The sequence below is a fragment of the Mustela nivalis genome (assembly GCF_964662115.1).
Source record: "Mustela nivalis genome assembly, chromosome: 17".
NCBI lineage: Eukaryota > Metazoa > Chordata > Mammalia > Carnivora > Mustelidae > Mustela > Mustela nivalis.
In genome coordinates, this window is record NC_139036.1 from 41,725,608 (window position 1) to 41,749,355 (window position 23,748).

At 39.1% G+C, this 23,748-nt stretch overlaps 3 protein-coding genes across 3 annotated transcripts; all 3 read right to left on the minus strand.

Annotated features, from left to right (window-relative positions):
- Positions 1 to 1,407: 1,407 nt before the first annotated feature.
- On the minus strand, positions 1,408 to 1,704 carry LOC309851204 (keratin-associated protein 3-3; the record flags this gene model as incomplete). Its single annotated transcript, XM_082706082.1, has 1 exon — positions 1,408 to 1,704. One exon carries the CDS (start codon positions 1,702 to 1,704, stop codon positions 1,408 to 1,410), a length of 297 nt encoding a protein of 98 aa, XP_082562208.1.
- A 6,397-nt stretch (positions 1,705 to 8,101) lies between these two features.
- On the minus strand, positions 8,102 to 8,810 carry LOC309851203 (keratin-associated protein 3-3). Its single transcript, XM_082706081.1, has one exon. It carries the CDS (start codon positions 8,757 to 8,759, stop codon positions 8,463 to 8,465), a length of 297 nt encoding a protein of 98 aa, XP_082562207.1. The 5' UTR covers positions 8,760 to 8,810; the 3' UTR covers positions 8,102 to 8,462.
- An 11,321-nt stretch (positions 8,811 to 20,131) lies between these two features.
- KRTAP3-1 (keratin associated protein 3-1) lies at positions 20,132 to 20,724 on the minus strand. Its single transcript, XM_082706083.1, has one exon. It carries the CDS (start codon positions 20,671 to 20,673, stop codon positions 20,380 to 20,382), a length of 294 nt encoding a protein of 97 aa, XP_082562209.1. The 5' UTR covers positions 20,674 to 20,724; the 3' UTR covers positions 20,132 to 20,379.
- Between the last annotated feature and the right edge of the window lie 3,024 nt (positions 20,725 to 23,748).

Sequence of the window (23,748 nt, forward strand, 5' to 3'; positions counted from 1 at the left end):
TCTAGAGCAGAATACAGTATTTCCTTTTTTTTTTAAATTTATTTTTTATTTATTTTTGGCATAACAGTATTCATTATTTTTTCACCACACCCAGTGCTCCATGCAATCTGTGACCTCTATAATACCCACCACCTGGTACCCCAACCTCCCACCCACCTGCCAAGTCAAACCCCTCAGGTTGTTTTTTAGAGTCCATAGTCTCTCATGGTTCACCTCCCCTTCCAATTTCCCCTAACTCCCTTCTTCTCTCTAACTCCCCATGTCCTCCATGCTATTTGTTATGCTCCACAAATCCTTTTTTAATTCTCTCTTACTTCTCTGCTCCTGTGCTCTGTAGGTGACAAAACCCCACTACCTAATCTTTGACACCTTCTTCTCTTTCAAATCCCTTTGACCACAAGCTCAAGTCAATTTGTCTTTGTCTTTCCCCTGTTTATCACCATGGCGACAATCTTAATTTCTCAATTGTCCTCAATTTTATGGTGTCACAGCACTTTGCTAATACTTCTAGTAGAACTTATTTTTTTTATTATAATATGGTGCCCAGCATTCGATAAATAATTGTTAATGTATGAAGGAATGAATGGGTATTGTGTTTGTATCTGCCTGACCTGCTAGACAATCTGTTCCTTTTGAGCAGGAACAATAAAATATGGGGCACATAATCAGGTATTTAATAACTGTTTACTGAGTGAATAATGACGTTATAAAGTTATTAATTTTTTTTTTGCATAAGCACATTAGGTCATTGGGAGTTAATATGTTATGTCTTCATGTCATGTTCAGTTCTTCCCAATTTACCTTAAACCATTTCTTGGGAAGACAAGGCAGGAAAAGTCTATTTGCAAGTATGCTGAAATAGTGGACCATCTTATATGCAAGACCACTTCGTTTTCTTTAAGCAACAAGAACAATAAAAGCAAGGAAATATTTGCAGTCACACTTTTTAGTTTTGCAGATGTTCTCAGTTCTTAAAAGGCTGAGAAGTACATTTAATGAATTAATAGGAATAAACAAACATAATTGTAGACATTTGTGCTATGCCAGAGATGTAAAATTTATTGTATGATCATCAAGAAGCTCTTCAGTTTCCAGAAAGATACCACCCAACTCTGGAAACAGAATTCCCAAAGCACCCAAAGAAAGATAATCTTTAATATTAGGAAATGAAAAACTTTGGGAAGCCAATAGCATCCACCTATTCAAATTGCCCTTGATCACTAATATCTACCACTTGGCCATTGAGAGTCTCTTGGTTTCTTTTTGAGCCAGGGTTGGCAGGGATAACGTCATCCTTGTTCCAACTTGGAAAGCAGAGGCAATTAGTTGCAGGTACAGAGACAGGTGAACGCTAAAGCTTCTGGGTTGATTCTTTCAAAGTCAGGCACGGAGCAAAGCAGCCATCATTCAGCAGCAGCTTGAGATGCAGGGCTCACAGGAGGGCTGAGTGAAAGTCGTGAGGTTGATGGTCTCCAGGCCTGGGGTGGGGTGGCAGGAGTTGAGCAGGAAGCAGGTGGGCACACAGGGCTGAGGAATGTGGCAGGGTGGGGGGCAGTTGTCACAGCAGGTTGGCTCCAGTAACCAAGTGGTGTGAGGGCAGGTGCTGGGCAGGCAGACTCCACACCGGCAGCATTTGTCAGAGGAGCAGATGGTGGTGGCGGGGCCGGTGGGGACACTGCAGCAGCAGGGAACACAGCAAGCCATGGTGTTGGGAATCTGTGTTTTTAATTGATTTGCTTGTAACGACAGATAAGGCTTCTAAGGTGTGAATGTCTCCTCTTGCTTTGAGGCTCTTATATACCCTCCCCAGTGGGTGTTGGTCCAACCAGAAGGCTTCTTTCCTGGTTCTTGTTTACATTAGTGTACCCATTATCCTTTGATTGGTTTGACATTTAGATGCTTGTAAAGAGTCTCTATTCTCCTAATTAACATTTATTTGAATTCCTTGCTAAATCTGAACTGATTACTCTTGCTATTTGTGACTGGAACACAAGCTTTATGATGTATCACCAAAAGCTTCTGCTATTACAATTCCAACACCAGACTTTCTGGGGAATATTGCACAATAGTATACCTGTAGTTTGTAGGTCTTATCTCTAGTGATGGTTTAGTGTTTATTCTCTTTGCCTCTGTCTGTATCAATTGGCCTGATGATGTATTCTTGTTTGGAAAAGTTGAACTTAAGTTTAGTAACTTTCTTTTAGCTTTGGGACTTTAAAAAAATTACTTAATTTTTTGTTGAGATATAATCGACATGGAACATTGTATTAAATGTTGGGACTTTCGAAGATCGTACTTACATTAATATGGAGAAATACACTATTGAGAAACATGGCAAACTTTAAAAGACACCATTATTCCATTTTTGACTGTAAATATTATATATTTAAAAATTTGGACAAAATAGGAAAGTATAAAGAAAAATTGCTCATATTCTTATCATCAAGAGATATTCTCTATGAATATTTGTATATATGCCTCTAGTAATTTTCCTATACATTTATTATTATGTTACTGGAATCATACCTACTTTTCTGTAACTTGCCTTTTGCTTAAACATATATATTTTCATTATCTTGTATTCTTAAATATATTTGATAATGTTATTCTTAGGGTTTCCTAGTACTCATCATATAGTTACACATCTAAATTACTTAAAAATTTCATATGATCAGGTTATTTGCAAGGTGGTAATTGTGGCAGTAGTAACAACTGTGGATAGAAGTCTTTATGCACATTTCTGATCATTTCAGGAACAGACTTATCGGGTAGAATTATTGGAACAATATTTTAAGGCCTTTGATATTCATTTCCATACTGCCCTTCAGAACAGTTCTTTTTGTCTATATTTATGTATTCCCACTAGCTGTATTTGAGAGTTGCTGTTCCCCTATACTTTTTGATGGATATTTTATTTTAAAAGTGTTTTGACAACTTAGTGGGTAAAAATGATTTCATTATTATTGTATTTGTATTTCTTTTATAATGCGTTGAGTTGAGACATTCCTTCATATGTGTATTGGTTATATATCTCTGTATTGAGAACTGGCTTACTTTGTTTCCTTCATTAACTGCTAAGTGTGGGGGAAAGTTGAATTTGTAGCTTATATCTACATCCTAAGTAAAAGAATAATTCAAGACCACACTACTAATATTCACATGAAATTACTAACAGTAGAAAATGAAGATAAGGGTCTAAGTTAATCTGTATACATTTAATTTAATTTAATTAATTTTTTTTTTCCAGTGTAGTGCATTTTCTCCTCAAATCAGTTGTTTCTGTGGTAGGAAGGACCTGGACTCTTCAGTTCCAGTACACTATTTAGACTTTAGACGTGGTTCAGTGTTTAAGAGGGAACACACAGTAGGCTTCTGTGCAGGATCATCCCGACCTTCACACCATTCCACTCAACTTTGACTCACTCATACTTCAAGCCATGATTCTTCTCACTTGCTCCCCACCACTTCCTTTAAGTATACCTGTGTATCTGTGCATGATAGCAGAGCATGTCTATATGGTTTTTCTGGATGGCATGTAGATTCAAAAGGGACCATATTAGGAGTCAGAAGGCTCTTTACTAATCACAGTCCTGCTCATTGTCTTCCTTGTTATGGTAAGTCATTCACATTCTAGAGCTTCATCCTTTCTCCTTTGCAAGATAAGAATCATAATATCTACATTCTTCTACTTGGAATATTATTTTCCATAGACAATCATAAAGTGCTACACAAACTAATCATTATCCAAGTAAGTTGCAGATCAAATTCGAAGTAAGGAAAAGGGGAAATAACCAGTCTAAAGAAAAAAAACATAGCTGCAGACAAGTAGAAGAGGAAACCTATAGGAAACAGCAAGCATTATTTAAAGGTTCATACCTACAATTAAAACAGCTGGCACATAAATTAATAAAATTTAAATTTAAGAAAGTACTCTATGAGTTGGGAAAAAAGGATTTGTTTTTTTTAGATTTTTTATTTTATTTATTTGTCATAGAGAGAGAAGCAAGAGCAAGCACAGGCAGACAGAGTGGCAGGCAGAGGCAGAGGAAGAAGCAGGCTCCCTGCCAAGCAAGGAGCTCGATGTGGGACTCGATCCCAGGATGCTGGGATCATGACCTGAGCCGAAGGCAGCTGCTTAACCAACTGAGCCACCCAGGCGTCCCGGGAAGAAAGGATTTGTAATCTCTGCTGGTGTCCCTGGACTTCAAGCAGATTTATCTTTGAGTGAATACCTGCCAAATTGCTCATTCTTTTACTTAGGACTAACTCACATTTTCAGTATTTTAAAAATAATTTAATAGACATTTATTGAGCAGTTCCCACGTGCTAAGCACTGTGATAAATTTTAGATACATAACCGTGAACAAAATAGACCTCATTCTTGCTCTTGTGGAACTTGGAGTTTCATGGAAGGTTTACCATGCACATATTATTTTAAGTTGCTGTTATTATACATTATGATAGGAAGGGTTCTAAGAGCATAAACATTAAAAGCAGAAGAAAATTATTTTAACATACTAAGAAAAACAGTATAGGGAGGTTTTCAGATTCTCACAGAATTTCATGGCAGAAAGAGATCACTCTTATTTAGAATGTGGTGTTACTTTGAGTTAAGCTTATAAAGATAAAGAAATTATTACTGTTCTGTTTAGAATGTTATGTTTTCATAATTATAAATATTTAAAGTTATAGATTTGAAGCAGTTGTAAAGTAATACGTTTATGATAGTAAACTCATCTCTTTTATTGAAAAGACTTGTGGTGCTTTATTAAATTTTTTTTTTCTTTGCCAGGGTCTGAGAGACCTGGAAATAACTCTCCTTTGTTCATAAATTAGGACAGTGAATCCTAGAGCGGTGAGGTAATTTGCCTTAGATGGCCTGGTGACGGACTTGTTATAAACTAAATATAGGAGCTATTGAAATTGATCTACCTTTTTGTGGTTTAACATGCAAGTTTAAAGTATGTGTCAGAGATACTAAACATTTTATTTTAAGAAACAAAATTCACCCTTTTCCTTTAAGCAAATGCAGGAAAAACGTGGTGATTCTGATTAGATGGTAGATTTTCAAATTGCTGAAAATCTGCATACATGTACACATGCACCTGCACACACACACAAGTACTTGGCCAGTTTTAATTATACTATCTATAGTCAGTGGAGGTATGGGGAAGGAGAAAATTCTTCCTCTACCTTTGAAGGTCTTCCAGCTGGCCTAAGAATTAAATTTACATGAGAGAGATTAACAGGAGAAAATACCAAAGTTTTATTATGTGCTCATGGAAGGCCAGTAATGAAATTGAGACCTAAAGAAATGACTAAGGCAGGCAAAGAGACAATACGTGAGAAATTGGCAGGTCAAAAAACCCTTAACTTTGGGAACTTCAAATAGTAAGGAATTGGAAATGGAATTTGGGCTGTGGTAGTAAATTAGGAGCAAGTAAAAGGTAGCAAGGTTTGTTTATATACGTCCTTCTCAGCTTTACATTTCTTATCTCTGGTAATGATGAGGATGTGTCTTTACCTCCTAATACAGGGAGGGTACCTTTCACAATGGAGATTTATTTCCTGCTTTCACAGGGACAAAGGAGGATCTGGATGTCCTTGCATAGGCTATCTCTGAAGTAATTTTTATTTAAAATAATCAGTATAAAAAAATTAGTATGCCAGAGTGGCACATCTTGGGGTAGCCTGCCCTTGGCCCTACAGGGGTATCTGTGACAGTGAAGACCTAATTCAAAGGTTGATAATAAAAAGAAACAAAATAGGATTGTTAGTTTCTTGCTTCAGATCTCTCTTTGCTTGGAGCTTTCAGTCTTAAAACCCTTTGCTTAGGGAGCCCCAACCTCAGGGTCTTTGCATTGCTTCTCTCCTTCTCCCCTCACTTCTTCTCCCCATCTTCAGTGGACTCAATCCATGAGTTAGTAAGCTGCTGTTGTGTCTGGAACAGCATCTCCCCTCCTGTCCTGCCTTGTCATCTTCTAATTTTCAGCCTGGATAGCTCAGAGGCTTTCCATAACTATCCCTCACCCTGACACTGAATCACCAGATCTGGGGTTTAGTTCCTCTGTGTGCTTGCATGCCATGCTGCTCACATCAGTCATAGCAGGATCCACATGGCATTATAAATATATTCATATGCTTATGGAAAACACATGTATTGTGACTACAGTAACTGGTTTGTCTTAGGGTTCCTGGGTGGCTCAGTTGACCGAGCATCCAACTCTTGGTTTTGGCTCATGTCATGATCTCCTGGGTCATGAGATTGTATATTGGGCTCTATGCTCGGTAGGGTGTCTGCTTGAAAGTTCTCTTCCTCTGCCCCTCCCCCCACTCTCTCTCTCTAAAATAAATACTTTTTTTTAAGGATTTTATTTATTTCGGGGGGGAGCTGGTAGAGAGTGAGAGCACAAGCAGGGGGAGAAGCAGGCTCCCTGCTCGGCTAGGAGCTTAACGTGGGACTTGATCCCAGGACACTGGGATTATGACCTGACCTGAAGGCAGATGTGTAACTGACTGAGCCACCCGAGTACCCCAAATTAAAAAAAAAAAAAAAAAAAAAAAGACAGCTTGTCTGCCTCCCTCATCAGATTTGAGAGAAACTTGAGAACACTCCAGGTAATAACATTTCTTTTATCTTTACAATCCTAACACAGATATGGTGCCTGGCACAGAGGAAGCACTCCTGAAATACTGGCCAAATGAATGAATGAATGGACTAAATTCCTTGTTGGTATTATTGTAGCCTGAATCCATGTATCCCATGGCTGCTAAGTTCTGTTCATTCAAACCACTAATAAGCCTGGGAGATTGTTTGAGAAATCCCTCTCTGGAGAGACTGACAAACACACTAAGGACATTGAGAAACACATTTATTTAAAAGTTTTTATTTCTTCTCTTCCTTGCCCTGCCTTTTTCTTTTTTGCCTTTATTCTTTTGGTTTTAGCCCAATGTTTTTCAGATTTTGAGTAGTGCCTTTGTATATGAATGACACATATATACATTACACATGTATATGTATACTTCTTGATATGTGTAATATATGAATTATATATGTATTCTCTCTTTAAGGCTGGGTAAAGGGTAATCTCAAGATAAAAGTAAGTAGATTGGTAAAAACAAAACGAAGTCATAGATTAAATCATGTTTATTTTTTGTATTTTGTTTCTTTTTAAAGATTTTATTTGTTTATTTGACAGACAGAGCACAAGCAGGGAGAGGGGCAAAGGGAGAGGGAGAAGCAGGCTCCCCACCAAGCAAGGAGCCAGATGCTGGACTGGATCCCAGGACTCTGGAGCCAAAGGCAGATGCTTAACCAGTTGAACCACCAGATGCCCCATTAAATCATATTTAATCAAGCCTTAGCTCTAGTTCTCAGCTCATTGCCTGGAAAGTTTTGACATTCTTTTGATTTGAATTTCTGTGCCAAGGATGGTGGCAAGTAGAGATACAGTGCCCTGCTTCTAGAGTTGGCCACTTAAGTTCTCTTTAAGGGAAAATGAAGTTGAAATTGGTAGACCCATTAAATGATCCAGATCTTAGAACTGAATACCTGCCACTTTTAATCTGTGAGCCAATAGATCCTTTTCTGTTATAATTGGATGTGATGATTTTGTTAAAGATTCTTACATTTTTTAATTTTTCTTACATTTTTGAAGTTGATGTCATAACTGTTCACTCAGCTTCTGGCTGTTGGTATTGGAGGCTCTGTCATATGGTAGAAAGAATTGGGCTTTAAAATCAGACATACAAGGAGCTGAATTTTGGAGTTCTTACTAAGTAACTTTGAGAGTGTTGAATAATTCTTAAAGCTTCATTTTTCTCATCTATGAGTGATATTTTAAGGATTATGTGAGTTACTATGATTTACCCAGCAAAATGTAGGGAAATAAATATGGGCTCACCTCCAAATTGTATTTGGCTGAGGAAAAGGAGAGAACATAAAAGATAACCAATTTGAAGGTAACAAGCCTAGGAAGCTAGCTAGTTCCAAGCATTCTTCTAACAGATTATTTCTTTTAATAGAATAATCATCTTATCTTTACCTTTTTTAAAAAATTAAACATATACCCCAAACTCTGACATACACAAACAACAAATCTTGCCAGAGAAATAGTTTATTGGAAAACCCATCATGAATTTTTTTTCTCTAAGAAAATATCCAGTATAAGAAATGGGATCCACAAAGCAACATGACCAGAAAATACAGCCGAGCTCTTAGAGGATTCATTAGTATTTTGATAATAGATGATATTCATCTGCCTAAATGAATGAAATGGTTATTCAGCCAAATAATCATAAAAAAGGGTCTCAATTTTTCTTTCCGTTAAAATGAAAGGTAGATTTTCATATCTGGGCCATCTGGTCTGCCTCAGCATCTGATAAACTGCTGAGGCAAGTGAATACTGAATAGACAGCTTCTGGGTTTTTCATTGTCAGGCCCGGAGCAAAGCAGCCATCATTCAGCAGCAGCTTGAGATGCAGGGCTCACAGGAGGGCTGAGTGAAGGTCGTGAGGTTGATGGTCTCCAGGCCTGGGGTGGGGTGGCAGGAGTTGAGCAGGAAGCAGGTGGGCACACAGGGCTGAGGAATGTGGCAGGGTGGGGGGCAGTTGTCACAGCAGGTTGGCTCCAGTAACCAAGTGGTGTGAGGGCAGGTGCTGGGCAGGCAGACTCCACACCGGCAGCATTTGTCAGAGGAGCAGATGGTGGTGGCGGGGCCGGTGGGGACGCTGCAGCAGCAGGGAACACAGCAAGCCATGGTGTTGAGAATCTGGTCTGCTCTTGGTTTCTTGGAAAGATGAGGTTTCTCAGGTTCAAATGTCTCCTCTTGCTTTGGGGCTTTTATATACGCTCCCCAGTGGGTGTTGGTCCAACCAGAAGGCTTCCTCTCATTTTTGTTTATCCCACTCCTCTTCACTAAGATTCTCTAATCAGTTTGGTATTTACTTGTCCATTAAGAGTCCTGCCCTTATTAAGGTAAATCATGTTTTTGACTCACTGACTTGTCATTTTTGTCGTGAGATGATTACATTTTATCTTCACAGGGTCCTGGAATGCCAAACCTTATATGAATTATGGATAATCAGTCTGAGAGACAATTTAGCTATAGTTTCAGAGGCTATATTCTTTTCCTTGTTTTTCCCCCTTAATTTAAAATAGTTGCATAACATGATACAATTTTTAATTACTAATTTTAGTACATATAACTCAAAGGGTTAATTGGACCATCCTCTCAATAAAGTCAACAGGGACATGGCTACTTCTAGATGAACATTGCATATGGCTGTATGCATCTCAGACATATTTACTTTATTTATTGAGGCTATAATTCAGGTTCTATTGAGTAAGTAGGCCAGAATGGAATAAGATGAAACTCCTTTTCATTATTTTTAATCTATTCCAAGTTTCTGAAATCTGTATTACTATTTTTTTTTTTTTAGCATTCTTTACTCAAAGTTATGTCAAAATGTAAATTCACTGGGAAGAAAGATCCACACAGTTGCTGGCTTTTGTAAAATGTACTGTTAAAAGAAAATTCACCTCATCTTTATTCATTTTCAAATGAATGCTCTACTAAATTTAAAATAAGTTGAAACAAGGACTAAAAGGAGTAGTCATAAGATTCACAAAATGACAGTGGGTTCTGGAAGTCCATCTTATCCAATGTGATTTAGAACTATAGAAATCCTTACTTCATGGACTTATTTCCTATTGTGCATGTTTATTTGTTTTCATATCTTGGATCTTCAATTAATGTTGTAAATTCCTTTGAGGAATGCCTTATAAAGCATTCCTCACCTCACTTGGCCTTGGTTTGCCAGAGTCTATGTTGGCAGATGAGGAAGTTGGACTGAATAATCTCCAGGGTGTACTATCCTGATTCCAGCATCTTCCCCTTGTTTAGCACAAAACTACTCAGGTAGTAGAATCTAAAATACATAATTTGTTGGATGGCAAGTTGTTGAGGAAACATAAAGTACGCATTCTTTGGTGGGCTGTATCCGAGGGGACATTACGGAAAACCAACTTGGCCTGTTTAAAAGCGAAGAAACCTGGTTGAAACAATCAGCAGAAAATACTAAATGTCATTGGTAAATAAGCTTCATGCGTTTTATTGGAAGAAAAACTCATTAGTGAAGTTGGCTTGGTTTTTGCTTGAATTTTGATATGTGTCACAAAGCTTATCAAATAAAAATGAAAGTTAGCGCCTTCTAGGAACTTCGCATCTTTGTGTGATCACCCATTGCAGTGTCCTTCCCCAACTCTCTACTTCTCAAATCCTGCTTATTCCTCAAGTATTAGCTCATTTATTTTCTTCATGGCAACCTTTAGGTGGTTCTTCTAGATGTTTTCATTCTTTGCTTTCACAAAGTATGCTGCCTATCGTTTCATGTAAACCTCGTTTCAGTCTGTTATATATTATGGCTCATCATTTTTATCTGTCTTCCTCACTCCAATGCAAACTCTCTGAAAGTGGGAATTATGACTTCACTTTCTTTGTCTCTGTCAAGTACCTAGGTCAGAGTAGTCATTTGATAAATGTGATTTGAATTGGATTAAATTGCAGATTAGAATGAAAAAGGTATGTATTTATTTTTAGAATATCCCTTAATAATAATAATAATAATAATAATACTTTACATAAGCAGAATGATTCATTTCATTTCTGAAGTGCATTTACACTTGTCAAAATGGTTTTACATTTGAAACTTCACCTAAATGAGTAAAAAATATGGCTCAGCTCAGTTTTTGGGGTCTCTTCTGTATGTGGATGTTTAATTGCCAGTTTCTCAGAATCTTTAAAAGGAGAAACATGATGTAATTACTTAAAGAGGCAGGGAAATATTAAAATTAAAAGTAAGAGCTGACTTTGGAATTTAAAATGATTTTAATCTTAGGGTTAATATATTTGACCGTTCAGGCAATTTTCTTCAAGTATGTGCATTTCCTCGTGAGGCCTCCTTTTGCCTCTGAGATTTATGTTGATGTCATCAGATTGTGTCATTCTCCTGGACGTATTTATAGGTTTATGATGTGCACACATGTGTCAAGAGTTGTTTGGTAATTATAGCATTAAACACGAGACAGCACGTGGTTTGGGCACAGTGATGTTTATTTAGTTTTAAAGTGAGGAGGTCCATGACAGTGTTTATTTGACTTCTCACTGGAAATCATTCAAAATGTAGAACAGTTCTGCAAAACTGAAGGCACAGGGTCAGAACATTTTCTTCCAGAGTTTTTAATTAAAGACCATTTGCTGAGTGGCCCTTAATGACTATCGTTGTCTCTTGGGGCAGTGTGGGCAAGCTCTTGGACCTATCTTTGGCTAGCAGCCTGGTGCTTCACACTCACCGGGCTGGACACAGGTTGTGACAGAGATCCCGCTCAGGTGTGGAGGATGGTGGTCGCTGTTGAGCAGCCAGCATGATGGAACGTAGGAGTCAGGCTCACAGTGGGGTGGGGGGCAGGTGTCGCAGCAGGCGGGCTGGAGGAGGCTGATCTCGTGTGGGCAGGTGCTGGGCAGGTCGACTCCACATTGGCAGCACAGGTCAGAGGAGCAGATGGTGGTGGCAGGACCCGTGGGGATGCTGCAGCAGCCTTGGAGACCAGACTCACAGCAAGACATTTTGTTGCAAAGGAAGATATTCTACAGAGTTGTTCTCTGAGTCTTATATGGAGCTGTCTCAGGGAACACAGCTTCTGTCCATCATAAAGTTTCCCTGTTGTTGTTTGTATAATCCCATACAAATAACTCACTAACTTCTTATTTATCAGCTGTGGGATGAGCTCTCCTTCAGTTTTATTTGGTTGTGTTGCTACATTTCAAACGTGCTTCCTGTTGCTGTTTCAAAATGGTATCAGTGTAGGTTCTCTACTTACTCAATCACGGGCAAATATGTCATGGTCTTTTCTAACTTTCCTCTTTTTTACCAACCAGAATGTGTTCTTAAAAAGGATCACTGCTGAGTGTAAAGAATCAAGAGTGATTTCCCTAGAAAGTAAGAAATGATCCTTCTTAAAATGTGTGTTCTGGATATATTTGGGAAGTCAAAACCTCTGGGACTTTTTTCCTGCCAGATTCACCTTGCTATCTTTCATGGATTTGAGGGAATAAATGAGTATCAGAAATTAAAAAAAAATCATCTTCATTGGGAAGTTCAGAGCCTGCTAGATGATTTCTGTACCGATCCACTACATTGTCTGTGTATGCAATTATGTATAAATAAGCTCTCAAAGGACATTTTTTTTTTTATTTTTAACCAGGAGCCTGAACATATTAAAACATAGGTCCATAAGATTATATATGGTCTGAAAAATGAGCTTTCCTGTCTTTGCAAAACACCAAACTTTTCAGAAAAGCCAAACTGCTGACCTGCCTATTTCATTTTTCAATACTACTGCCAAAGCTGGTAGTCACCTCCCATCAAACTTTTAGAAAAGTCCTTCCACTTTAATTCAAGGTAATATTAAGATGTCATGGCCAAAGCTAGTACATAACTACAGTAAAGGACACTGGTAAGCAAATCTATTCATTATAAATCAAATATTTATTCAATCTGTAATACATTCTGAAAACTGTAGGAGAGAGAGAAAAATAGAAGGCATGGTGCCTGCCCTCCAAGAGTACCAACTCTGATGGAAAAGGCTACATATCCCTTTGCATATGATTCAAACAATGTATAATTAAGTACAAGACAAGGTAATGGGAGGAGTGCTGGAGCTAGGTTTGAATCCAAATTATAAATTACATGTTGTGAGACCTAGATCAAGTTATTTGGGCTTTAGTTTTCTCAACTACAAATTTGGGAAAAATAGTAATATACACCTACTATAGTCTTACTTCAAGAATTAAATAAAGATGACATGAGAATTCCTTATGCAAATCATTCAGCCTTGCGTGTGACACTGTCAGGTCATTTTGGTGCAGTTTCCCGGATAGGCACTGTGAGAATGTCCACAGGAGGAAATACAGTGGAGGGGCTTAGTGATCAGAGATGCCTGCAGGGTTTGGAATAAGTCGTTTTGATTAGACAATGCTTAGAAAAGAGATTAGTGTCTTTGGGGCAAGGAAAACAATGACTTCTTCAATGTTTTGCCCCTATGCTGCCCCTGTCCTTGGTAGAGCTGGCCAGGCCTTCTTGGGCCTTGATTGCAACCCTTATCTACCCTTAAAACTTGGCTGCAGTTTTTGCACACGTGTTGGTTCTTAACTAGAATGTAATCTTCTTCAAAGCAGAGACTATGTCTTATTTTTCCTGGTTTCTGTAGTACCTAACCATAGGATGGAGTTTTGGGGGTGGAACACATGGAAGGAATGGTTGAGGAAGGAAGGTTGGAAAATAATGATAACTGACGTTTATGATGCAAATACTTCTGTATCAAGTTTAGTCAGGAAAACCTCACACAAAGTATTTCAACAGAGAGAATTTTAAGTTAGGGGATTGGTTAAATAGTTATTGGAGGACTGATAAAACCAAAAAGGAAAACTGAGGTAACAAACACAAGAAGCAGGCTACCAGCCTTAGGGCGGGGACTGGGGAGAAGAGGCTGGGGGCAACTGAACCCAGATGCTTGGAAGAGTGGCCCTACAGAGCTGGGCACAGACCCCGGGGGCTGCCCCACTGGTGCTCTTGCCTCAGAAGCTCAGGGGAAAGGCCCTGTGGGGCCAGAATGTGGGCCTTCATGGGTGGGAGTCACCCCCTTGCTGGTATAGGTGTTTCTGAGGGGGTGCAGTGATGCTATTTTTGGAGCATCATGGAAAGAAGCTGGAGACTAGAATCTACTGTGGCTGCCTGATAAAGGACTGGATGCTGGGGCAATAAGATCTTCTCTTCCTTGGGCCTTACAGGCTCCTTCTAGTGCCCTCCATTGGTGGAATCTACTAGAAAGTCAGGCAAAGGAGATTAAGAGTCCTCACCCCAAGCATCGCAGAGTATAAAAAGATGAACCTGGAGGTTGACAGTTGGTACACGGTGTTCTAAAGGCTGTACATGTTTTAATTAACTTAATCTTGACTACAGTTTTAGAAGGTATATACTTTTTTGTAAAACTTTATTTATTAACATATAATGTATTATTTGTTTCAGGGGTACAGGTCTGTGATTCATCAGTCTTACATAATTCACAGGATCCCCAAAGCAATATCCTCCCCAGTGTCCATCACCCTGCCACCCTATCCCTTCCACTCTCCTTTCCTCCAGCAACCCTCAGTTTGTTTCCTGAGATTAAGAGTTTCTTATGGTTTGTCTCCCTTTGATTTCATCTTGTTTCATTTTCCCCTCCCTTCCCCTATGATTGAGTCTTGTTTATCAAATTCTTCATATCAACTATCGTATGATAATTGTCTTTCTCTGATTGACTTATTTCGCTTAGCATAATACCCTCTAGTTCCATCCTCATCGTGGCAAATGGCAAGATTTCGTTTTTTTGATGGTTGCATAATATTCCATTATATATGTGTATGTATTTATATACATATGTATATCCCGTCTTTTTTATATGTTCATCTGTTGATGGACATTTAGGTTCTTTCCATAGTTTGGCTATTGTGGACATCACTGCTATACACATGGGGGTATACATGCCCTTTGGATCACTACCTTTGTATCTTTGAGTTAAATACCCAGTAATGCAATTACTGGGTTGCAGGGTAGGTCTATTTTCCACTTTTGAGGCACCTCCATACTATTTTCTGGAGCGGCTGCACCAGCTTGCATTCTCACCAACAGTGTAGGAGCGTTCCCCTTTCTCTGCATCCTTGCCAACATCTGTCCTTTCCTGACTTGTTAATTTTAGCCATGCTGACTGGTGTAAAGTGGTATCTCACTGTGGTTTTGATTTGTATTTCCCTAATGCTGAGTGATGTTGAGCACTTTTTCATGTGTGTGTTGGCCATCTGAATGTCTTCTTTGCAGAAATATCTGTTCATGTCCTTTGCCCATTTCTTGATTGGATTACATGTTCTTTGGGTGTTGAGATTGGTAAGTTCCTTATAGATTTTGGATACAAATCCTTTATCTGATAGGTCATTTGCAAATATCTTCTCCCATTCTGTCGGTTATCTTTTGATTTTGTTGATCATTTCCTTTGCTGTGCAAAAGCTTTTGACAGTTCATTTTTGCCCTTGCTTCCCTTGCCTTTGGTGATGTTTCTAGGAAAAATTTGCTGCGGCTGAGGTTGAACGGTTGGTGCCTATGTTCTCCTCAAGGATTTTGATGGATTCCTGTCTCACATTGAGGTCTTTCATCCATTTTGAGTCTGTTCTTGTGTGTGGTGTAAGGAAATGTTCTAGTTTCATTCTTATGCATGTGGCTGTCCAATTTTCCCAGCGCCATTTGTTGAAGAGCTGGTCTTTTTTTCCATTGGAAATTCTTTGGAGGTATATACTTTTAAAAAAATGTTTTTAAATTGCAATATAGCTGACACACAATGTTGCATTGGTTTCAGGTGTACAACATAGCAATTGGACAGATCTGTACATTGTGCTGTGCTCAACACAGTGTGGCCACCATCTGTCAATATCCAACACTATTGCAATACCATTGACTGTATTCCCTGTGTTGTACTTTTCATCCCCATAATTTATTCATTACATAACTGGAAGCCTGTATCCCCCACTCCCCTTTACCCCCTTTGCCCATCCCCTACCTCCTTCACTCTGGAAACCACCAGTTCTCTGTATTTATACATACTTTTCAAAAATCACTTCTTTATTCTTGAATAATTTTAGACTTACACAAAGTTTGCAGATAGTACAGCATTCCTATCTACCCCTCACTCAATTTCCCTTAATGATAATATCTTAACAATGACGTTGTGCATATATTGAAACTAAGAAACCAACATTGGTACATTGCTGTTAATTAAACTTCAGATGTTATTCAGATATCACTAGTTTTTCCATTAGTTTTTCCATTACTGCCTTTTTTTTGTTCCAGGATCCAATCTGAGATCCCAAAATACATTTAGTCATCACATCTCCTTAGTCTTCTATGGTCAGGGACAATCTTTTCTCAGTCTTTCCTAGTTTTTCATGACCTGCACAGTTCTGTGGTATACTAGTTATGTAGGTTACAAACTATTTTTAATCTTATTTGACAGTTGAGGAACCTGAGGCAGAGAGGAGTTAAATGAGATGACCAAAGGACACATAGCTAGTAAGTGTTAGAGATATGATTTAAAAGCAAGACAGTCTGGTTACAGAGACAACTCTCTTGACTATCATATAGGGGACATTGCTCTGACAAGTGTAGGTTGCACATTGCCCCAAGATTAGTAGCAGGTAAGATTCGCTGGAATTGACTATATCAGGTTATTGGGGGGTCTTAAAAGCCACATTGAAGAATTTAGCTTTGATTCAGTAAAAAAATAAAATAAAAAAATAAATTTTGAGTTATCCTAGAGTTTTGAGCAATTCAATTTAGCCAATATTTATAATAGGAATAGAAGCTTGGTCTCACAGAGGTATAGTTTGGATGAAGGGAGAGGCATGGGATTATTGAACCAAGGTTAACTAGGAGGCTGTGATCAGGGGTCTGGTGATCTGTGCCTAAATTAGGGTAGAATTAGTGAAGATGGAAAGAAAGGTCTGGAGGCCAGGATAAATTTGAAAGAAAAATTGATATGACGGTTTTCTGTTCTCTTATCATGGATAAACAATTATTAACTTTACAGATAGTTTGTTTTTGCATTGAACTGGGTTATTGAAACTCATTAGAAAATCGAAAATGTGTTTGAGTTGCCAAACATTCCATATTTCAGTGCAGGCTTAATGACCCAGTCCATGTTTTTCCTGTGCTGAGGTTGCTAATCACTATTTAATGTCTGACTTAAAAAAAAGATGATTTGTTTTCACCTTAGAACCTAAACAGTTTTTCCTAGACTCACTGTATATACTCATAATATATATTATATACTATAATCAGAAAGAGTGAGTTACTATATACAACCAGATATATAATTTAGGGGGATAATTGAAAATGTATTGTTAAGTGGCATATACTTTCTCTTAGATAAAGAGAGCCATGTGTAATCTTATTTATCTTGAACATAGTGCTGTTTGCAAAGGAGCTGTGTACTTTGGTATAGTGGAAAGAGAAGCAGTTTTTGGACCCAGGTGGTTTTAGGTTTGATCCCTTGTGGCACTTACTATTTGTGTAACTTTGGGAGCCTCAGTTTTCTCTCCTGTAAGAGAATGGTGGTAGTTATCTGTCTGTGTTTTTTTGTTAGAAATGAAATAATGCCCATGAAGCATAAATTAGAATTCCTGGTAGATATTCACCAAATGTTAGCTATAATGAATGAAATAGCAAAAAAGTGATAAAGTGGGGTGGAGTTGGTTAGTGGCATGGAATACTTTTACTCAAAATGCTTCTGGACGATCTAGAGCCATAGAATTTTAAAGCTGAAAGTGTCCTAGGGAGCTTCTGGTCAACCAACCCTTTTAATTGATTTAAGATGCACAGACTCCAGTGACCAGCTCAGGGCCGCAGAGGCAGCTCAAGTGCAGAGCCACATCTTTCCTGGGTTCCATCTGGGGCATTTTTAACTAGAGCCAAGGGTCTTTGATTGCCTAAAGGTCCACAGAGGTAGTACTGGGACACTCAGACTCATTTTAAGTATTAAAAATAAAGTCTAAATATTTATCCCTTACAAGCATGTATGAAAATGTCAGACTGCTTTGCTTTTGACTAAAAAGAAAGGTAATGGGTATATTAATCCTAAAATTCTCACTGATGCTTATAAATGTATTTTGAACAAACATGAAGGAAGCAATGAATTATTTTACAAAGGTACATGGGAAAAATAATGTTTTTCTAGAAATAAGGGGGTGCCTTTTGGTGAGGAAGCTGGGAATCCTTGTGTGACAATAATGGCAAGTGTCTCTCACCATCAAGAGTGGGGCTGTCAACACTTTGGGTTGTTTGATTCTCACAATAATCCTGAAACATAAGCAGGGATAATAGTATCATTTCTGCTATGATAACAAGGAAACTTAGGCTGAGAGGAAGTGCATAGCCCAAAGTTCCAAGGCAAGTCTAAGAAAATATATGAGATTGCAGTTTGGGTATTGGTAAAAATCTTGCACACTTGGAATTTTACAGGACAACTGTGGAGATGAATTAATGGTCATCACCAAAGTTTTGTTCTAAGAGGAACTGTGTGTTTTTGCTTCCAGAATTGTGTGCCTGTTTCTTGTGTTTGGAGAATAATGTACTACAGTCTGATACTTTTAATTCATTTTAACACCATGATATTATATGACACTTGGACTAATAAACTTCTAAGGAGAATTCTGACTCATGTAAACCAAGCCTTATTTGAAGGATCAAGGAATAACCAATAAATGCTAATATTCAGAATTGATTTTTCTAGAAGATAGCATATATGAAGAAATGGGTATTTGGTCTTCCCCAAATTACATTGCATTTTGAGCTTGGAATTTTGCTGATGGCTATAACTAAGGGAATCAAAATTATTTCTACAAATTGGCCAGTTTGTTTAGTCACCTAGAGAAGAAAGAAAAATCAATTTCAGGGTCAGTGGAAATTACAATGAATAAGACATTTAAAAAATATTAATCTCCAGGTTCCAGGATAGGGCTTGGCATAGTGGTTGTCTTCAAAAAATACCTATTGAAACAGTTTCAGGAGAATAGGAATTAGTTCTTCTTTAAATGTTTGGTAGAATTCCCCCGGGAAGCTGTCTGGCCCTGGGCTTTTGTTTGTTTGGAAAATTTTAATGACTGTTTCAATCTCCTTACTGTTTATGGGTCTGTTCAGGCTTTCTATTTCTTCCTGGTTCAGTTGTGGTAGTTTATATGTTTCTAGGAATGCATCCATTTCTTCCAGATTGTCAAATTTATTGCCATAGAGTTGCTCATAGTATGTTCTTATAATAGTTTGTATTTCTTTGGTGTTAGTTGTGATCTCTCCTCTTTCATTCATGATTTTATTTAGTCCAGAATCTATAAAGAACTTAGCAAACTCAACACCCAAAGAACAAATAATCCAATCAAGAAATGGGCAGAGGACATGAACAGACATTTCTGCAAAGAAGACATCCAGATGGCCAACAGACACATGAAAAAGTGCTCCATATCACTCGGCATCAGGGAAATACAAATCAAAACCACAATGAGATATCACCTCACACCAGTCAGAATGGCTAAAATCAACAAGTCAGGAAATGACAGATGCTGGCAAAGATGCGGAGAAAGGGGAACCCTCCTACACTGTTGGTGGGAATGCAAGCTGGTGCAGCCACTCTGGAAAACAGCATGGAGGTTCCTCAAAATGTTGAAAATAGAACTGCCCTATGACCCAGCAATTGCACTATTGGGTATTTACCCTAAAGATACAAATGTAGTGATCCAAAGGGGCACATGCACCCGAATGTTTATAGCAGCAATGTCCACAATAGCCAAACTATGGAAAGAACCTAGATGTTTATCAACAGATGAATGGATCAAGAAGATGTGGTATATATACACAATGGAATACTATGCAGCCATCAAAAGAAATGAAATCTTGCCATTTGCGACAACATGGATGGAACTAGAGCGTATCATGCTTAGCGAAATAAGTCAAGCAGAGAAAGACAACTATCATATGATCTCCCTGATATGAGGAAGTGGTGATGCAACATGGGGGCTTAAGTGGGTAGGAGAAGAATCAATGAAACAAGATGGGATTGGGAGGGAGACAAACCATAAGTGACTCTTAATCTCACAAAACAAACTGAGGGTTGCTGGGGGGAGGGGGTTTGGGAGAAGGGGGTGGGATTATGGACTTTGGGGAGGGTATGTGCTTTGGTGAGTGCTGTGAAATGTGTAAACCTGGTGATTCACAGACCTGTCTGTACCCCTGGGGATAAAAATATATGTTTATAAAAAATTAAAAATTAAAAAAAAATACCTATTGAGTAAAAAGATCTTACAAGATGACCTAGTGAATTTTTCACTTTTCAACCCATGACAAAGAGCCAGTATCTAATTTTTCAATGATTCCACCACACATGCTCTCCTTCTGCTGAGATAAATCTTGGATACGATGAATTGCTGTTCAGGTTTAGGTAGGCATTCCACTTTCCCTGAGAGGAAACACGAGAATAAATCATCACAAAGCAACATTTGCTAAGCCAGAATAAAGTTTATTAAGGAATAGTCAAAATAGTTATTTCTCAAAGAGCCATGAAATGGCCTAAAAGACAGAAAGAAGGTCTTTAACTCCACTCAAAGGAGGAGAGAAGAAGTTGAGTGAATTCATGAAAACATGGCCCAGGGACTTGGGATTGATTTAGCCTGATGTAGGTGATAGCAGGGGTTGAAGGTCAGATGATGAGCCCCACATCCCTGACCAATGCAGAGATAGGGTTGCTTAGCAGGGCTCACAGGGGCTCTGACAGCCAGGCTGCACGTAGGTGGTCAGGTTGATCCCACTCATTCCAGGGGTTGGGTAGGAAGAATTGAGCAGCCAGCAAGTGGGCACATAGGTGTCAGGCTCACAGCAGGGTGGGGGGCAGGTGTCGCAGCAGGTAGGCTGGAGGAGGCTGATGTCATGAGGGCAGGTGCTGGGCAGGCAGACTCCACACCGGCAGCATTTGTCAGAGGAGCAGATGGTGGTGGCGGGGCCGGTGGGGACGCTGCAGCAGCAGGGAACACAGCAAGCCATGGTGTCAGGAGTTGGGTTTTTGTTGGGTTGAGAAGAGAAGTCTGTTGGTGTCTCAATGCTTCTCTCTTCTGCCTTGGCTCTTTTATACTCACCTCCCTGGGCGTCAGCCTATTACCATGATTTTTTTTCCGTGTTTCAGTTTATAGCTATCACCATTAAAACCGTCTAATTACTTAAGTGTTTATTACCTGAGACACATTCTTTACCTTATAAAAAGGGTTTAGGTTGTTTTGTTGTCAAATTAGGACTCTTTATGTTGGCTCTTTGTCACTTTAAGGACACTTCATTTCAATCTTCAAAGGCACCGAGTCATTAACCTCTAATCATTATACATAATTAGTGATGGCCTGGTATGCTAGGTATCTGCAAATCATCCCCACATTTCTTTTGTCTGTTTTTCAGATAAGGAGATAAGTAGGCTTTTTGATTGCTGGTCTTCTAGCAACCAAAGATTCTATGGGATAATCCAGGTCTTCTGCTTTAAAAAGTGCTAAGGGTCTTAGATTTATTCTTCATGGCTCCGACAAGCTGAATTTAGATGAATAGTTGGGATCTGTAGAGAAGGAGATTCTGATTCTGTGTAAAGAAACACCTCCTTAGCTGTAAAAATCTTTTGCTTTTTATTGCCTCCATGCGGGCCGTGAATGATAACTTGTCAGAGACAAGCAGATGAGAGTCAGAAACTGTACAGTGACAGATGCCCTTTAAAACTCCATCCAACAATGTTATGAACTAGGGGATTATTCGTAACCCAAAGAACAGTCATATGGGGCCATTTAGAGACTAAACAGTATTTCATAAAATGAGTTCCATGAATACATGTTTGAAGCAACCATTAAAGGGTTCTCTGGTAAATACATTTGGGAAATAGAGTTTTTCATTGGTGTACCTTCCAGGGCCTTTAATATGCAAAAGTGCTCTGTGATTTTCCAATAAAGAGATGTAACATGTATTTTTCTACAAACTTGCTTGGCCATGGAATCATTTTATTTGTTTCCATAAGTTAGCTTCTTAAGTTAGTGTTCTATGGAGCACATTTGGGAGATCTCCAAGTCACATCTAAACTACTAAAGCCTTATTGATCATATTATTCAATTAAATAAAGGTATAAAACTTACTGTGATGTTTTAGAATTGCTTTGGAATAGGAAAAGAACCAAACTAGTAAACCTTCAGGAAATATTTTACTTTGAAAGTCCTTTTTTTTTTTTTAAAGATTTTTTTTAATTTATCTATTTGATAGAGAGAGATCACAAGTAGGCAGAGAGGCAGGGGGAAGCAGGCTCCCCGCTGAGCAGAGAGCCCGATGTGGGGCTCGATCCCAGAGATCACAAGTAGGCAGAGAGGCAGGGGGAAGCAGGCTCCCCGCTGAGCAGAGAGCCCGATGTGGGGCTCGATCCCAGGACCCTGAGATCATCACCTGAGCCGAAGGCAGAGGCTTAAACCACTGAGCCACCCAGGCGCCCCACTTTGAAAGTCTTAAAGAATATGTTTTCTTGACCCATCTGCATATAAAATGGCTCAGGCTTTAAAAAAATAAGTAGAAAATTGTACAACATAAAGATGTCAGAAGCCAAAATCAACAAGACGATGGATCCAAAAGCTGCTTTACATGAAAACTTTTCATTTTAGCCATCTTATCACTACTAGAATGATTTTGTGGTTTTGGATTTTTCTGCTAGAATTTTGCTTGTCATCCACATTCCTCCCACAGATATCTCTTGTTCAGTCAAACCCTCATTGGTCGAACACCTATTGCAATTCAGACATTGCATAAAAAAGAAGCAAATATGTGCCTGCCCTTGAAGTGGTAGAGAAGAGACACAGAGAAGTCAACTGGTAAATGACAACGGGGTTGTACATCCAGGTGTTTTGGGTGAAGTGTGGGAGTTTAGAAGGAGGTACCACTGACTCTACGTGGAAAATTCAGGAAGTGCTTCATGAAAAGAGAACAATTGTGTGGGTATCGGAGCATGATGAGGAGCTTAGCATGTAGGAAGGAATAGGAAGGGAATTTCAGCAAGTAAATCAAGGAAACAAAATGCCGCGAGCGTTCATGGGATGGCAACAGGGTTGACTGGGGGAAGCACAAAGCATGGACTCCTGATCTTCTTTACTCGGGGAGGCTGTGGAGGAGGAGCAGTGCGAGATGGAGTTGGAAAGGTGGGCTAGGGCCACATAGGAAGAATTTGCTCTAGTAGGCTCCACGCAGGATTTTGAACTCCGTCCTCTTGGCAATAGAGGTTAATTAAAGATTTTGAACAGATATAGGGCATGTGTGGATTTGTTTTTAGAAAGATGACTAGTTTTTGAGTAGAGGCTCAGCAACATCGTCATTTACTAAGTATTAGGCCTTGTGCTGGGTGCTTAACATGTGTTACACAGTTCTCACCCCAGGCTGAGCCCGGCAGAGTTGTCATCCCTGCCACTTCCCAGATGAGGATCCTGGGCCGTAGACAGGCTAAGTAACTAGTCAGTGAGTAGGTGATGGAGCTGGCATTTGAAGCCAAGCAGTTTGGCTCCAGGTTGTGCACTCTCAGCCACTCTACAGATTTCCTCTTGGTGGATGGGGGTGGGGTGGGAATGTTGTTCTGACTAGACAACCCTAAGAGAAGTTGATGTAAAATGGGTGGGATCAGGTTATTGAAGTGCTTGAGACCCTAAAAAAAAGGGGAGTTGATTTGAAAGCCCGTTTTCTTAACCAAAATGCTAGTGGTAGAAAGGAGATAATTTGAAGGCAGGGGCAGTAGATGGGAAGCTATTTGGGTGTCCTTTGGGGGTATTGAGGAAGGTGTGGTTTTTGTCCTACAGACAAAAGAGGGGATATATCTGGGATTTCTCGTCAGATTATTCAATTTCCTGGGGACCACTTGTGGCTTAGCAGTTTCCACAACAAAACTAATATTCTTTTTTTTTTTTTTTAAGATTTTATTTATTTATTTGACAGACAGAGATCACAAGTAGGAAGAGAGGCAGGCAGAGAAGAGAGAGAGGAGGAAGCAGGCTCCCCACGAGCAGAGAGCCCAATGTGGGGCTCGATCCCAGGACCTTGGGATTATGACTTGAGCCGAAGGCA